Below are 17500 nucleotides of genomic sequence, written 5' to 3'. Positions count from 1 at the left end.
AAACATCTTTCTAATTGATTTTTTTTAACAAACCAAGCAAATGGTTTCACTTTTATTTGTTTAAGGTGAAAGGAATTCAATTCATAGAGCTCAAAGCATCTAAAGTAATATTTATAAATCTCAAAGCCGTAGAAACAATGTCGAGTTTCTTTTATTTCTCACAGTATTCAGCGGTTAAAGACTTTCTTTGCACGCAGTCTGTAAATGAAACACTTCAAACTTCAATCTGCTGTGAATTAAAAGCACAAAAGAGAAAAAGTGAAATCCTGAACTCTGAATGAGGCTTTTATTTTTATTAACGACTTCATTATTACTATTCATAAAACTCTCTCATCAAGTGTTTTTCCTGCTGTGTGATCATCATCGTGTATTTTCCTCCGTTCCCAGATGAAGTGTTGCGGTTTCACCAACTACACGGACTTTGTTGGCTCTAAGTTTGAGAAGGAGAACGGAGGCAGCCTGCCGCCCGTCTGCTGCTGGACCAACAGCACCCCCTGCAGTCCCAACGAAGCACAGCGCAGCGCCGTCAAGGTAACATGGAAGAATCAGAGACATGAACCGAGTATCAGCTCAGTATAGCTTGCTGGTAACTTTTAAGAAATATAATTGATTGCAGGACTGTTGGTTGTATTGTCCTGCATTAATTTCCTCCCAGGTCAAATTGACTGCATCTGTTTTGACTGTTCCTTCCTTCCTTCCTTCCTTCCTTCCTTCCAGAGTTTAACATCGCTGAGAAAAAAAAGATAAAAATGTTCATTTCATTTGTTCTGCCCCCTTTTTGAAGAATAAATGGGCAGATTTATAATTATTATTACTGACTGATGTTCCTTCCTTCCTCCTTTCCTTCCTTCCTTCTTTTTTTTCTTTTCTCCGTCCCTCCTTCCTTCTTTCCTTCCTCCTCCCTCCCTCCCTCCCTCCCTTCCTTTCGTCTGTCCTTCCTCCCTCCCTACCTCCTTCTCTCTTTCTTTCCTTCCTTCCCTCCTTCCTTCCTTCCTTCTTTCCTCTGTCCCTTCCTCCCTTCTTTCCTCTGTCCTTCTTTCCTATACTTTTAGCCAAATTAAGATAATAATCTAAACAAGGTAACATGGAAGAATCAGAGACATGCACCAAGTATCATGTACAGAATATATTTAAATATATATATATAAAGTTTAGGCAGAAAAGGAGTGTCTGTTTAGTGTACTTCAACTGATATTATGGGATGGACAAAATAATAGAAACACTTTTTGGTAAAATGCAAACACAAAGACTAGTCTGAAGAAGACTTGAAACGTCACTGGTGATATTCTATTTATCTTCGTGTCGTACTCCCTTTTCCTTCTTTCCTCCCTTCCTTCCTTCTGTCCTTCCTTCCTTCCTCCCTCCTTCTTTACTCCTTCCCTCCTTCCTTCCTTCCTTCCTCCCTCCCTCTCTCCTTCTTTCCTTCCTCCCTCCTTCTTTCCTTCCTTCCTGCCTACCTTACTCCCTTCCTTTTTTCTTCTATCGTTATTTCCTTCCTTCCTCTTGTCCTTCCTTCCTCCCTTCCCTCCTTCCCTCCCTCCCTCCCTCCTTCCTTCCTTCCTTCCTTCCTTCCTGCCTACCTTACTCCCTTCCTTTTTTCTTCTATCCTTCTTTCCTTCCTTCCTCTTTTCCTTCCTTCCTCCCTCCCTTCCTTTCATCTGTCCTTCCTCCCTGCCTCTCTCTTTCTCTCCTTCCTTCCTTCCTTCCTTCCTTGACTCGAGGACAACAGGAGGGTTAAAGCTGCAGTGTGTGGACTTTTTTTCTGCTTATCATAAGGAACCATTGTCACAATATGCTTATATAATATACTATAATATACTTTTAGCCAAATTAAGATAATAATCTAAACATAGATGGGCAGTTTAAATATTAATAATGAGTCTACTTAGTCACCTAGTATTAAGATTTAAGAAATCATCATATTTATAGTGGTGAAACTCTTCAAAACTTTTCTTTTACATGATTAATTGACAGTAATATTGGTTTTATGCAGCCATACTTTATTTATGCTGACATCCAACAGAAGAGTGCAAACATGGTAGATATGTAATTAATATTCATATGAAGTTGTTTTCCTCCTCAGGGCTGTTTTAAAGACATCCTGGAGACCCTCAAAGAGCACGCTAACATCGTGGGAGGCATCGCCGCAGGAATCGGTGTCTTAGAGGTAAAATGACATGAAAATAATAAGAATAATAATAATAATGAGAACATTTCTCTTTTGCCTTCAGTGTCTGCATGTGTCCACCTGTTCTGCTATCCATGACCTTAACTTGTAGAGTTTAGATGTTTACACGGAGAGCCAACAGCAGTAGCTCAACATATTTAAAGTCTGTGTAAAGTCAGAATAAATATGTGTTCTGAGTTTGACATACCGCAGAAAAGTGTGTTGTTAACCACCCTGCCAAATTTGAATGATTATAAAAATCGCCAAATATATGAAATTAGGCTTCAAAGTTGTGTAAAAATCAGCCTCTTTCTCTGCTGCCAAACGCTGAAGCCCCGCCCCCTACCAAGTGTCACCTGTCAATCAAAGTCACCACCTCTACCAGAAACATGGACGCTACGTCTGAGAGCTTTCTGCTGCTAGCTCAGCTGCTAGCTCGGCGGCTAACTCAGCTGCTAGCTCGGCGGCTAACTCGGCTAACTGGCTAACTGTAGACTCTATTGGTAGTAGTGTTAGATGTAGTAGCAATAACTCGCCACTAGGCAGGTTAACCACTGAGGAGAGCGGACACTCTGTCTTATATAGTAGGGGAGGGACCAATGTAACGCCACTACGTCACAGAGTACCCCTTTTTTTGCACGCTCAGAAAAATCAGGAAGAGGGTGAGAAACAGTTTAAGGCTTTATCTCCACAATTCAGTACTGCATAATTATCAGCCTTTTCACCTTTTCTGAACCATTTTCCAACATGTATAATATGTTTAGAAGTAAATCATTGAATTGACTTTACACAGACTTTAATATATTTATTACATGTTTAAATCAAGCAATGCTTCAGATGCAAATGCAGTGAAATGTCTCACCGTCAATTTAAGAGTCTCAGCTTCACGTCTACACGCTGTTTTATTTTAATGTGAATTATTTTGTTTCCACAGATTGCTGCTATGATCGTAGCGATGTACCTCTTCTGTCACCTGGACAACAGAATCAGCTGAGACTCCTTCAGGAAAAACATCATGATTTAGTTTTTTATCTACTAACATTTTGTTCCTGTCCTCTCTCTTTCTCTCTTCTTCTCTTTTTCATTCAGGGAAATATCTAAATTTACTGTGAAGTAATGATTTATATTCTAATATTACTTTCTGTGATCTTATTAACACCTAAAAAGTGTAAATGTTTCATATTTGTCAATAAAATATTTCTACACAAGAGACTATTCAATGCTTTCTGCTGTAATATTTGTTTTTATAAATAATAAAACGATCAAATAAGGAGAATTATCATCAACTCTGCAATTCTACGTAGCTTTTTTAGTATTCTCAAGAGTTGGTTGAGACCAAAACGGAGCCAAAATTGGACTTACATTCATCAAATAGACAGAAACCTGACTCTGAATTAATGCAAATGTTGCTTCCTGTTTGTTGTGTGTGTTTAAATAATAAAGGTTACAGATTTACAGGAGCTAATTTGAACAATTTGAGGGTTATGCAGCAGCAACCACTATAATAATAATAATAATAATAATCATGCATTACATTACATTCATCATCAAACTTGAAATGAAAACTTACAATATCAGTGAATAATCGAGGAGAAATATTGAAGATATCTTTTAGAAGAAAACCCGAATCAGTAATTTTTCTTTTTCTAATGAGATGTTTTTCTTTTGTCCATAAAGCCTCAGTGTGTCTGTGTTTTTACTCCTAATATGAACCTTTTGCTTATTTACAGCCTGTTTCTCCTCTCCGACCGACCGGCCGTGTGTGAGAGGGAGACGCAGAGTCCACTTCATCTTTTGTCCTGTGTGTATTATTCATTAATGCTCCATCTCTCCTGCCCTTGAAGATTACCTGCATTGTGGCAGCAGGACGAGTAAATATTGACCAATAAAAGGCCAGACAATGCGAGGCAGAGGCGGGTTCATTGTTCGGCTGTGCTGCAGGTTATCTGTTGCTCTTCAATTACTGTTTTTATCACAAAACCTGAACCAGCACACACACGCTTTTCTTCCTTTTGTTCTGCCTGACGGACGAGAGAGGACAAAAGTGACATGAGAGAGAAATATGAGAGAGAGAGAGAGAGAGAGAGAGAGAGAGAGCTAATAAAGCTTATTTGAATTTGAAAGTATTATAGAGAGAGAGAAAGAGAGAGAGACACAATGGTGGTGATGTCAGATGTATAATAATACAAATGCTTACAATAATACCTCTCAGGACACTTTCTATAAATATAACAAAGGTGAGCTGTACAGTATATATTTCGTGTTATATAATGACATCAACATTTAACATGAGCTTCTCTTACCTTAAATATGATTTGCTGTGTAGATTTTCAGTCATTCTGCAACAAAAATTGAGCTAAAAGATTCAGATAGGAGGAATTATATCAGTAAATTATTGTTTCTTATATTCAAAGTGCCTGTGTGTGAATACAGGAAGTGATTTAAAGAAAGAGAACCAAGAATTAAAACAGTAGTTGTGTTAATCAGAGCTGCAAATTAGATGATTATCAGCCTTTATTTGAGAATTTAAGGTATTTACTTTTATTTCATCCTTTCAAATAGTCTTTTAAAGTGTTGTATTAACACATAAAAACACATAAAAACACATTATTTGTGGGGTTGAGCATAGCTCAGCGGGTAGCGCACCCGCCCCTTGTGTTGAGGCTATAGTCCTCGTTGCAGGTGACCCCGGTTCGAATCCCGAGCCGAGCGGTCTTATCCTGCGTGTCATTCCCCTCTCTCTGCCTCCTGTTTCCTGTCTCTCTACACTGTCCTGAACATTAAAGGCATAAAAAGCCCAAAAAATATACTTAAAAAAAAACACATTATTTGTATTAACACGCTTGCTAGTGTCACGTGTCATGGTGGAAAAAAAAAACACTTGTTGACATGAAGAGAGAGAAAATGCATCCAATTATACAGCTGCAAGGTATTTAGAGTTGAATCTGTCATCATCTCTGTGCTGCCAAGGTCCATGTTTAACAATAACAGCTCTCACACACACACACACACACACACACACACACACACAAAATCAATATTCCATCTACATCTTAGACATCAGCCTCCGAGCTCGGAGCTCATCAGAATGCTCAATGGGTCAAAAATGACATTTAAAAGGGCGACGCGTGCCTACACACACACACACACACACACACACACACACACACACACACACACACACTCACACACACACACACACACACACAAACGTCTATCAACAGAAGCTCAAGCTCCAAACCCAGTCATTTGTGTCTGTCAGTCAGAAGTCGCTCAATCGTATTAGTCTCTATGTGTGTGTGTGTGTGTGTGTGTGTGTGTGTGTGTGTGAATACCGAAACAAACCCTTCATGTGGAAAAGAAAGAAAAAAAAAAAAAGCTACATGACCCGGCGCGACTGTCACTCAGACACAACACACACAATTACCGTAGCATTAGATTCAGTCAGTCATGAGTGAAACCTGAGCTGAACGTCCGTCTTAATTAGACCTGATGCAAACATTCACCTGCAGACACAAACCAGCGAGCGCGTGTCAGACTGAGGATAAAGACGGCAATCACTTTTATTCCCAGTTGAGATAATAAAGCTTTCTGAATTTGCCGGAGCTCAGATTCAGATATCTTTATTTATTACCCAGACGGGGAATTCAGCTCCACAGCTCCCAGTCCAGGATATCGATACTCAATACCTTTTAATGTATCGACTGAAATAAATCGATACCAATTACCATAAATACCGGTGTATAAGTCTCAGTCCATTTGGGTGGGGGGGGGGGGGGGGGATGAGGGGGTCAAACTGGGAAAAACCCATAGACTGTATAAAAGAAATGGACGTAACTTCCGTGACGTCACCCATTGGTTTGTGGACTGCTGCTCAGAAGCCGATAGTATCGAATCTAGGCAGCGGCCATCTTGAAAATTTCAGGTGCATGCTGGGAAAAATAAAAACATGGATTCTACTTATATGGGCATGAGGCGGAGCGGGGAGCCCTCGCTCGTTCCTTCTTTCCTTCATTCTTCTCCTCCTTCACTCTTTCTTTGCTCCCTCCTCCTTCCATACTTCTTTCCTCACTTCCTTCCTTCTTTCTTTCCTCCCTCCCTCCTTCCTTCCTTCTCTCTTTACTTCCTTCCTTCCGTCTTTCCTTCCTCCCTTTCTTCCTTGACCTGAGGACAACAGGAGGGTCTGTCTTTCCTTCCTTCCATCTGTCCTTCCATTCTACCTTTCTTCCCTCTTTCCTTTTGTCTGTCTTTCCTTCCTTCCTTTCTTCCCTCTTTCATTTTGTCTGTCTTTCCTTCCTTCCCTCCATCTTTTTAAACGATCCGGCCCACATGAGATCAAATTGGTCTGTATGTGGCCCTTGAATGAAAATGAGTTTGACACCTCTGATTTAGAACATCTGAAACTTTCTCCAACAATTAGATGCTGCTGATGAAGAGCCACATCCTCCTCCTCTTCCTCCTCCTCCCTGATTTATTACATCACAGGTTATGAAAGTCAGAGCATAAAAAAAAAAAAAGAAGCCACATTTGTCCTTGGTCAACCGCAGTGGATGGAGAAACCCACAGCAGAGCCCCGAGGATTTGCATATATTTCCCCCTCGCTGCGTACCTTTCCTCCTCTTCACTGTTGGCCCCCGAAGCTCTCCGGGGAAATCTGCAAGGCAGCACGAGGCCACACAGGTACAAAGATCTGAGCTAAGAATAACAACAGCTCTAAGTTTATTCCATGAATAATATGCACTAATAATATATCCATCTATGAATTATTTAAATAACACACATGCGGAAAAAAAAAGTAAAGTGAAGCCTCAACACGAGAGAGAGAGAGAGAAGAGAAGAAGCACCACTATGAAATCTCTGTAAAAAACATCTTTATTCATTCCCATGATAAAAGATAAAAGGAATTCATACACATGTCAAACTCGTCAAACTGCATTTGGAGGAGGGAAGGAAGGAAGGTAGGAAAGAAGGACAGAGGAAAGAAAGATTAGGAGGGACGGAGGGAGGGAGGGAGGAAGGAAGGGAGGAAGGGAAAGGAAAGGAAAGAAGGAAGGTAGGAAAGAAGGACAGAGGAAAGAAAGAGAGAAGGAGGGAGGGAGGGAGAAAAGAAGGAAGGAAAGGAGGAAGGAAGGAAGGAAGGAAGGAAGGAAAGGAAAGGAAAGAAGGACAGAGGAAAGAAAGAGAAGGAGGGAGGGAGGGAGGAAAGAAGGAAGGAAGGGAGGAAAGGAAAGAAGGAAGGAAAGGAGGAAAGAAGGAAGAAAGGAAGGTAGGAAAGAAGGACAGAGGAAAGAAAGAGAGAAGGAGGGAGAAAAGAAGGAAGGAAGGAAGGTAGGAAAGAAGGACAGAGGAAAGAAAGAGAGGAGGGAGGGAGGGTGGAAAGAAGGAAGGAAAGAGAGAAGGAGGGAGGGAGGGTGGAAAGAAGGAAGGAAAGAGAGAAGGAGGGAGGGAGGGAGGAAAGAAGGAAGGAAGGAGGGAAGGAAGAAGGGAGGAAAGGAAAGAAGGAAGGAAAGGAGGGAAGAAGGAAGGAAGGAAAGGAAAGGAAAGGAAAGGAAAGAAGGAAGGAAGGTAGGAAAGAAGGACAGAGGAAAGAAAGAGAGGAGGGAGGGAGGGAGGAAAGAAGGAAGCAAAGGAGGAAGGAAGGAAGGAAGGAAAGGAAAGGAAAGAAGGAAGGAAGGAAAGAAGGACAGAGGAAAGAGGGAGGGAGGGAGGAAGGAAAGGAGGAAGGAAGAAGGGAGGAAAGGAAAGAAGGAAGGAGGGAAGGAAAGAAGGAGGGGAAAAAAGGGGGATGGAGGAAGTACAGACGGAAGGAAGGGAGGAAAGAAGAATAAGACAGGGTCAAAAGAAGCACCACTATGAAATCTCTGTAAAAAACATCTTTATTCATTCCCATGATAAAAGATAAAAGGAATTCATACACATGTCAAACTCGTCAAACTGCATTTCAAACTCATCGTCTCATACTCGTACAGCATCAACGTACCTCCAGTATATTTTTAATCTGTGTAACATTTAAAACCAAAATCAACTGTGAAGCTGAGATGATGATTTAAGCTTTTTAACCCTCCTGTTGTCCTCGAGTCAAAGAAGGAAGGAAGGGAGGGGGGAAGGAAGAAGGAAGGAAAGGAGGGAGGAAGGGAGGGAGGAGGGAAGGAAGAAGGGAGGAAAGAAAAGGAGGGAGGAAGGGAGGAAGGAAAGGAGGGAGGAGGGAAGGAAGAAGGGAGGAAAGGAAAGGAAAGAAGGAAGGAAAGGAGGGAGGAAGGAAAGAAGGAAGGAAGGGAGGAAGGAATAAGGATGGAAGGAAGGAAAGGAGGGAGGAAGGGAGGAAGGAAAGGAGGGAGGAAAGAAAGAGAGAAGGAGGGAGGGAGGGAGGAAATTAGGAAGGAAGGGAGGAAGGAAAGGAGGAAATGAAAGAAGGAAGGAAAGGAGGGAGGAAGGAAGGAGGGAAGGAAGAAGGGGGGAAGGAAAGAAGGAAGGAAGGAAGGTAGGAAAGAAGGACAGAGGAAAGAAAGAAAAGGAGGGAGGGAGGGAGGGAGGAAAGAAGGAAGGAAGGGAGAAAAAGGAAGAAGGAGGGAAAAAAGGGGGATGGAGTAAGAACAGGAATAAGACCTGGGAGGACGACACGAGGGTTAACACACATAACACTGCAAAAAAAACAAAAAACACACAATCAAAAAAAAAGAGAGAAAGAAACGAGAGTAAAATGAAGAAGTAGAGAATAAAAATGGGGCTGATTCTACTTCTCCATTCATTTTGCACTCAAATTGAAATTCCCACGACACACATGGACTCAAAACGCCCGGCTGTAATACTGCTGAGTAAGCGTTTTCTCTCTGATAGGATTATCTGATCTAATGGAGAGAAGGAGGGGGAGAAAAAAAGAAAAAAGAAAGAAAAGAAAATCACACAAATCCACAAATAAAGTCTAAATACTGACACTGAGCTGCATTTAAAATAATATGACACACTTTGCTCTCATTCATTTAGTCGGTACAGTGTTTAAATCTGCTGAGATGAAGAAGGTGATGATGATGACTCTCTGATGTTAACCCTCCTGTTGTCCTCGAGTCCAAGGAAGGAAGGGAGGAAAGGAGGAAGGAAAGGGGGGAGGGAGGGAGGAAGGGGAGGGAGGAAGAAAGGAAAGAAGAAAGGAAGAATGGTAGGAGGGAGGGAGAGAGAAGGGAAAAGAGGAAGGAAGGAAGGGAGGAAAGAAGGAAGGATGGTAGGAGGGAGGGAGGGAGAAAGGAAAAGAGGAAGGAAGGGGGGAGGAAAGAAAGAGAAGGAGGGAGAGAGGAAAGAAGGAAGGGAGGAAAGAAGGAAGGAAGGAGGAGGGAAAGGAGGAAGAAGGCAGGAAAGGAGGGAGGGAGGGAGGAAGAAAGGAAAGGAAAGGAGGAAGGAAGGGGGGAGGAAAGAAAGAGAAGGAGGGAGAGAGGAAAGAAGGAAGGGAGGAAAGAAGGAAGGAAGAAGGAAGGAAAAGAGGAAGAAGGAAGGAAAGGAGGGAGGGACGGAGGGAGGGAAGAAGGAAGGAAAGGAGGAAGAAGGAAGGAAAGGAGGGAGGGAGGGAGGGAAGGAGGGAGGGAGAAAGGAAAAGAGGAAGGAAGGGAGAAGGTAGAGGGGAGGAAAGAAAAAGAGAAGGAGGAAGGAAGGACAGACGAAAGGAAGGAATGGAGGAAAGAAGGAAGGAAAGGAGGGAGGGAGGGAGGGAAGGAAGAAGGAAGGAAAGGAGGAAGAAGGAAGGAAAGGAGGGAGGGAGGGAGGGAAGGAAGAAGGAAGGAAAGGAGGAAGAAGGAAGGAAAGGAGGGAGGGAGGGAGCGGGAAGGTAGGGGGGAGGAAAGAAAAAGAGAAGGAGGAAGGAAGGACAGACGAAAGGAAGGAAGGGAGGAAAGAAGGAAGGAAAAGAGGGAGGGGGGAGGAAGAAGGAAGGAAAAGAGGAAGGCAGGGGTTGTGGAATAATCCAGTTTATAGTGTGATTTTAGTGTTTGATCTCAGTTGTATGGAAGCACACTAAAAAAAAAAAAAACCTATAAAATAGAAAAAACTATAAAAATAGACGTTTTTTCTGATTTATGAGATCCAGATTGTATAATTACAGATAGATAATTATGAGATTTTCTTCTTATCTCATAATAAAGAGATGATATAATTAACTGTTATGTTGGGATAATCATTTAAATATTAACATGACTTTCCTGCATGGTGTTTTTACCTCTGATAAATCCTTAAATGCATTCATTTGTGACTTCCTGGATCGTATTTAATTGTGCCCTCTAGGGTGCAACTTCACCACTAACTAAACCCAAATTATGGAGGAAGCTCTCGAGTGAAATGTAGCATGTAGCATGTAGCAGAAGAACATCAACCGTCCTCACACATTGACTTACACAACGTTAACACTGCTGCACTCTTCAGGTTAAAGATGGCAGCTGTTTAAAAGTTATAAAATACAGAATGACCCTTTAAATATATCTGTCTGTCTTCTATGTGACGTTGGTAACACAGGGCTGTTTTGTTTTTTCTTATCATCTCTTTCACTTTCACTCAAACTCGATCTCGATACCTAATGCTGAAAAATATGGGGGACCCTTTTAAATTTCCTTTTCTTTTTTTTTTATCATCAAAAAATATATATAGTCATGTATATACATTATTATTATTTCATTATCTGTACTGTAAACGTTAGGCTCTTAAAAAAATGCATTGATTTTGATAAAAGTGGATTTTTTTTTAAGAAGAAGAAGAAAGAAGAAAAAAAAGAGGCAAAAACAAAAAAACTAAACTCTTTTTTTTTTTGATTGATATAAAATAAATAAGTTATAACGTATATACAAGATGGACAAAGCACTCAGTAGTTTAAAAAAAAACAAAAAAAACAGGCTAAACTGTGGTGAGTGTGTTTTTGTCAGTCGTACCGTTCTTCAGTCTTAATTGAAGGGGAATAAAAACATCATCCCACGGTTGTCACGGCAACAGCAAAAAAGAAGAGTTTTTCAGTTTTCAGTCGTCGGAAACAGCAGCAAACTTTCGGTTGTTTTTAAAACATAGTATCATCGATGTTCCTCCTCATATTGGGTCACGGGACGGATTTAGTAGTAGTAGTGCAGTGTAAGTGTTAATCCCTCTCTTTCATTAACGCTCCAAAAACCTTAAAAAACGATCCTCTCTCATCACGTATGAGTTCAAGGAGAAGTTTTTTTTTGTAGCTGCGGGTCCCAGGCTGGATTATTAGTGGTTGTTTTCAGAGGAGGAGAAGAAGAAGAAGTAGTGTTAAGGCCTGGGCTGGTTGAAGTGTGTTTCTGTGTGTGTGTGTGTGTGTGTGTGTGTGTCTACAGCTGCTCCACTGGTGCTCCCTCTTCTTTGGGCGGAGGATCTAAGTGAATCGGAGTGATGTTCGCTGGTTTCTTCACACTGACGGACAAAGACAAAGTAGATAAGAAGAGGGATTAGGTTAAAAAAAAGAGGCAGATACTTATATATTTGTTCTGTTTATCACCAGAGATGGCTATCATAGTTTTTATAGAGAACAATACAGAACAAGGCGGCACACATAGGTAATTATAAGAGCAGGCAGATGTGTCTTGCTCATAAATTCCAGGCTGGATTCGGACATCCATGCAAACTTTTGTGGCTTTGAGAGCACGTTAGGTTCTAACTAGGGCTGTCAGCGTTAACGCGTTAATCGCGATTAGATTAATGCAACTTCCCCCCCATTCTACTCCCCCGTAGACGGCTCCTCTAGCTGTAGCGCTATGCTTTGAAGTGGCCTCCTGCAGTAAACCTACCGCGCTGATGGAAAGTAAGAGAGCTACTGGACTTTTGAACGACTTGTTTAACTTTAAAACACTTCCAGACGCTTCAGTTGACAAGTCAAAAGTAAAATGCAACCTGTGTCAAACGGAGTTTAACTACCACCGGAGTACGTGGAGGTGCAGCCAAGCCAGCCTCAGCTCCACCAAAGGACCATTTTGGAGTGTGGGAGTCGCAGCAGAGCCGTGATTGATTCCCAGTTAAGACACTCTGGTAAGAAATGCTTTACATTATGGGCTTAAAACTGCCTTGAAATGTAAAATAACAGGATTTTAAACATGCAATTCAAAACGCCATTAATCGCGAAACACTATGGAAATTCTGCGATTAATCTCGATTAAAAAAATTAATCGTTTAACAGCCCTAGTTTTAACTGAAGCTTTACTCACGAGTACGGGGAGATCGGGACGGCCACCACCAAGACATGATTCCTTTTCCTGAAGAGCCGCCACAGACCTTTGTGGTATCCTCGCACATCCAGGTCCCAAACATGGAGGCACTGAGGAGAAGATACAGAGAGAGAAACATGAGTACGATTTAAAAAAAAAACCTACAACAACCAGAGCTCCTGCTGTGACTGTTTACCTTGGCGAGCTCGGTCCAGGTCGATGTGTCCGTCTCCGTCTCCATCTTAATGAACATGACGTAGGTTTTCCCCTCAGAATCAGGCAGGAACGAGTCCTCACATGGGTTCTTAGTGTGGTCCAGCACCTCCGCCTCCCTGAGATCACACACAGTTTCACAGTTAAGAAACAAACAAATCTTCCATCCATCCATTTTTGTAGTTTTTCACCATAATTCAGTGACTTTCATCAATCTCACTCACTTCAGCAGGTTTTGAATATCCACCTCATAAGCGTCTTTCTTTAAGCTATGAGGGAGAAAAAGAAGAACACAGATAGTCAATCACAGTGTTGCCGTTTTACTTCTCACATACAATTAAAGAAAAACAGCACATGATCTCAAATGATCTCAAAACTAATAAAATCGAGGGGAAACGATTTTTAATAATAATGAGATAGCGCTCAATTACAAAGGTTTTATTTTGAAAAGCTTAGACAGGAAGCCGCCGCAGCTCCGTTAGTTTGACAGAAGCTGAAACACACGGCGAAATGTTTTAACTGTAAATAAAAGTGCAGAGTTTCCAGCCTGCGTCAGACGATGCTGAGTTTACTGACTAATTATTAAAAACCAGGAAGTGATGTGTGAACTGTCGTCATGGTAACCAGCTCAGCTCTAATATCTCTGCTCATTTTCTGCTGTGTGTTGTGTGTTTCTAAAGTTTTGTGTCGTCCCCCTGGGTCAAATTGACCCCATCTGTTTTGACTGTTCCTTCCCTCCTCCCTTCAATCCTTCCTTCCCCCTTTCCTTCCATCCTTCCTTCTTTCCCTCCTTCCTTCTTTCTTCCTCTCTTCCATCTTCCTTCCACCTTTCCTTCCTTCCTTCCATCTTCCTTCTTTCCATCCTTCCCTCCTTCCTTCTTTCTTCCTCTCTTCCATCCTTCCTTCCTTCCTCCTTTCCTTCCTTTCATCTTCCTTCCCCCCTTCCATCCTTCCTTCCCCCCTTTCCTTCCTTCTTTCCATCCTTCCATCCTTCCTTCCATAATCGAGCAGCCCTAGTGAGCAAGGTGTGAACGTACGCACCCTTCCACATTCTTCAGCTGCACGTTGGGAACAGTGTTGAACTTGTGTTTCTTGAAATATACCTCCTGCATGATGATGAGAAACAAAAGACAGGAAGTGAAGTATGTTATCATTCATGATTGTGTCGTTGAATTGTGTTGTTCGGGTAACTTCAACAAGCATTTTTCTTGCAGATCTTACGTGGAAGTAGCCGTTCATGTTGAGGCCGATGATGCCAAAGTGGTACGAGCGGGAAATATCGGGGATGATGCACTCTCTGCCTTTCCTTTGCTCCGGCATTCGCATCCACATGTCCCAGTCCCACAGCTAACACACACACACACACACACACACACACACACACACACACACACACACACACACACACACACTTTATAACATCTTTAACACATCTACAAACACAAACTCAGTCTAACATTGATTTAAAAGGGACGATAATCATGTTTCTTCATATTTAACCCTCCTGTTGTCCTCATGTCAAGGAATGAGGAAGGAAGGAAGGAAGGAAGGAAAGGAGTAAGGAGGGAGGGAAGGAAGGACCGGAGGGAAGAAGGAAGGAAGGGAAGAAGGAAGGACAGGAGTAAGGAGGGAGGGGGGGGAGTAAGGAGAGAAGGAAGGAAAGGACGAAGGTATGAAGTGAAGAAGAATGAAGGGAGGAAAGGATTAAGGAGGGAGGGAAGGAAGTGAAGAAGAAGGGAGGGAGGAAGGGAGGGAAGGAAGGAAGGAAGGAAGGAAGGAGGGAGGGAAGGAAGTGAAGAAGAAGGGAGGAAGGAAGGAAGTGGAGAAGAAGGAAGGGAAGAACGAAGTATAGAAGGAGGATGGAGCAAAGAAAGCCTGCCTTCCTTCCTTCCCTCCTTCAATCCTCCTTTCCTCCCTTCCTTCCTTCCTCCCTTCCTTCCTTGACTCGAGGACAAGAGGAGGGTTAATAAAGACAAGATAGATTCTGCACCTTCTCAGGCGTCGGCCATTTTGGCTCCAGTTCGTCCTTGTAGAGGCTCTTTTTCAGCACCCATCCGAGGCCGGGCATACTCTCCACTCTGTAGAGGAGGGCCGGGTCCTCTGCCGTGTGCTCGTAGCCCTGCAACACAACAACAACAGCAACAGTATGAATGATACATGAACATTTACAATGGTCCTAAACACAGAATATGAGAAACTGATCCTGTAGATGATCTTAAATTACAACCCTGAAGTAGAACGAAAACTGATAGTTCGGATAGATCGGACATTACACACATTACACATTACAAGCAGTATTTAAGTATTAACCTTCGGGTCAAATTTACCTTGTCTGCTTTGACTGTTCCCTTTCCTTCCTTCCTTCCTTCCTTCATTCCCCCATCCTCTCTTTATTTCCTTCCTCTCTCTTTCCTCCCTTCCTTCCTTCATCCCCCTTTGTTCCTTCCTTCTGTGCTTCCTTCCTTCCTACCTCCCTTCCTTCTTTTTCTTTTCCTTTCCTCCCTCCCTCCTTTCCCTCCTTCCGTCTTTCCTCTCCTTTCCGTCCTTCTTCCTCCCTCCCTCCCTCCCTCCCTCCTTTCCCTCCTTCCTTCCTCTCCTTTCCTTCCTTCCTCTCCTTTCCGTCCTCCCTCCCTCTTTTCCTTCCTTCCTCCCTCCTTTCCTTCCCCTCTTTTCCTTCCTTCCACCCTCCTTTCCTTCCTTCCTCTCTCCTTTCCTTCCTTCCTTCCTCCCTTCTTTCCTTCCTGCCTCCCCCCCCCCCCCCCCCTCCCTCCCTCCCTCCCTCCCAGTGTGAATGATACATGCAAATTTGCAATGGTCCTAAAAACAGAATATGAGAAACAGATCCTGTAGATGATTTTAAATTACACCCTGAAGCCGAAAGAAAACTGATAGTGTACCTCATGTTCTGTTGTTGAGGTCACTCTACTATCTTTAAACTATCGAAGATGTTCAGATATCAGTCACACAACTGCTACGAGCTAAAGACACACATCTGGATCAACCAGTTACAGCAGGCTGTAAAGCAAGGTTTTGGCACTACTCTGAAGTCTAATTCACATTTAGTCAGAACGTTTTAGCAACTTTTTCAGCAGAGAGGGCAAAAAAAAAAAAAAATCACTTGTTCCAGCTTCCCCAAAGGTGAAGATTTTCTGGTTTTCAAATTTACTTTATAATGATAAACTGATTATCTTTTTGGTTTTGGGCTGTTAGACAGACGGAAAGACATTTTGAAAAATCACCTGGAGTTCTGAGAAGTCTGTTTTCATAGTTTGCTGACATTTTTCAAGTCACATATATATCTATCAATTAATCTGGAAAATAATCAGTAAATCAATCAATTAGAAGACTTATCAATAGTTGTTGGCCATATATTCAATACTACTATTATTAACAATGAAACAAGTGATACTACAGGTTTAGCTCGGCAGTGTTTAGCTCAGTGGGTAGAGCACCCACCCCATGTGTTGAGGCTATAGTCCTCGCTGCAGGCAACCCTGATTCACCGAGCGGTCTTATCCTGCGTGTCATTCCCCCCTCTCTGCTTCTAGTTTCCTGTCTCTCTCTACTAAAACCTTTACATTAAAAGGCAAAAAAAGCCCCCAAAAATATACTTAAAAAAAAAATACTACAGGTTTAGCTCACTGCATGAATGTTAGGACTCTCCAAACTCTTCCTGCAGACTACAGCCTGTAAGTTGTAGGCAGGTATGGATCTAGATAAGTGCTGCATTTAGGAGAAAGGAAAAGAAAGAAACTGGACAGAGACTAGGCATGGGCCGGTATGAGATTCTGGCGGTATGATAACCATAAGAAGAAATATCACGGTTTCATGGTATTGTGATTACAGCTAAGACAGACATGTTCATTTAACCTGAATCTGTAATGACAGTGTGAGGGGTCGTGATACTCTACGCTGCTGCAGCTGCACCACCTGGACGGATTTCTGACCAGCACTTCCTGTCTTTGACCAGACTAAAAAACAGCTCATACTTTAGGAACGGTACGACAGTAAATTTGGCGGTTTCGGTTATCGTGACTTTTCATATCGCGGTATACCTTGAACACGGTTATCATCCCATGCCTATCAGAGACAGACAAATGCAGAGGAAAAGGACTCACCTGGTCGTTCCAGGCTGAGATGCAGTACAGGCTGTCGTCCTCATCCAACAGGTGGACGGTCTGACTCAGAAAACTGCAGGAGCAACAAAAAACAGACACAGCGACATTAGTAGAAGTATAACCAGCCACATCAGTGTTCCTAAAAAGGTGAATATTTCTAGTTTTTGTACCATTTTATAATAATAAACTGATTATCTTTTGGTTTTTTTGGGGGCTGTTGGTCGGACAAGCTGCAGTTTCTATAATTAGGTTGTGTGAATACTGACATTATCTTTTGGACAGCACTATGATTGATTTGGATCTTCTCTGCAAATCAATACAACAGATCGGTATAGAAACTGCAGCAAGTCACTGTATTAAACCTTCCTGTCGTCCTCCCGGGTCAAATTGACCCCGTCTGTTTTGATTGTTCCTTCTTTCCTTCATTCCTTCCTTCCTCCCTTCCGTCCTTCCTTCTTTCCTCCCTCCCTCCCTCCTACCTTCCTTCCTTATTTCCTCCATCCTTCCTTTCCTTTCTTCCTCCCTTCCTTCTTTCCTTTCCTCCCTCCTTTCCTTCCTTCCCTCCCTTCCTTCCTTCTTCCTCCCTTCCTTCCTTCCTCTCTCCCTCCTTTCCTTCCTTCCTTCCTCCCTCCCTTCCTTCCTTAACTCGAGGACAACAGGAGGGTTAACTAAGGCTGCAACTGTAATGATTATTTCCGTCATTGATTAACCGGTCCATTATTTTGGTGATTCATTGATTTGTTTCCTAAAGCCTGAGATGATATACTCAAACGTCACAACTCAAATGATAGTCAGTTAACTGTCATAGAAAC

At 42.3% G+C, this 17500-nt stretch overlaps 2 protein-coding genes across 3 annotated transcripts in view; one reads left to right on the top strand and one right to left on the bottom strand.

Annotated features, from left to right (window-relative positions):
- LOC128362333 (tetraspanin-1) overlaps positions 1-3161 on the top strand; it is a 20541-nt gene extending 17380 nt beyond the window's left edge. The window contains exons 4-6 of the mRNA XM_053323075.1: positions 388-531; positions 2084-2167; positions 3102-3161. Of these exons, the coding sequence (XP_053179050.1) occupies positions 388-531; positions 2084-2167; positions 3102-3161 (288 nt within the window). The remainder of the gene's footprint in view (positions 1-387; positions 532-2083; positions 2168-3101) is intronic.
- An 8288-nt stretch (positions 3162-11449) lies between these two features.
- Positions 11450-17500, bottom strand: part of pomgnt1 (protein O-linked mannose N-acetylglucosaminyltransferase 1 (beta 1,2-)) — a 23534-nt gene continuing 17483 nt past the window's right edge. For both annotated transcript variants that reach the window (XM_053322020.1, XM_053322021.1), the window contains 8 exons: positions 16689-16761; positions 14561-14689; positions 13792-13917; positions 13612-13676; positions 12795-12839; positions 12554-12689; positions 12358-12467; positions 11450-11569 (listed from right to left, as the gene is read on the bottom strand). In XM_053322020.1, coding sequence (XP_053177995.1) covers positions 11488-11569; positions 12358-12467; positions 12554-12689; positions 12795-12839; positions 13612-13676; positions 13792-13917; positions 14561-14689; positions 16689-16761 — 766 coding nt within the window. In that variant the 3' untranslated portion in view covers positions 11450-11487. The remainder of the gene's footprint in view (positions 11570-12357; positions 12468-12553; positions 12690-12794; positions 12840-13611; positions 13677-13791; positions 13918-14560; positions 14690-16688; positions 16762-17500) is intronic.

The sequence above is a fragment of the Scomber japonicus genome, chromosome 7 (genome assembly GCF_027409825.1).
Source record: "Scomber japonicus isolate fScoJap1 chromosome 7, fScoJap1.pri, whole genome shotgun sequence".
Lineage (NCBI taxonomy): Eukaryota > Metazoa > Chordata > Actinopteri > Scombriformes > Scombridae > Scomber > Scomber japonicus.
Note: the sequence above shows the minus strand (reverse complement) of the source record. Positions and strands in the feature narration are given on the sequence as shown.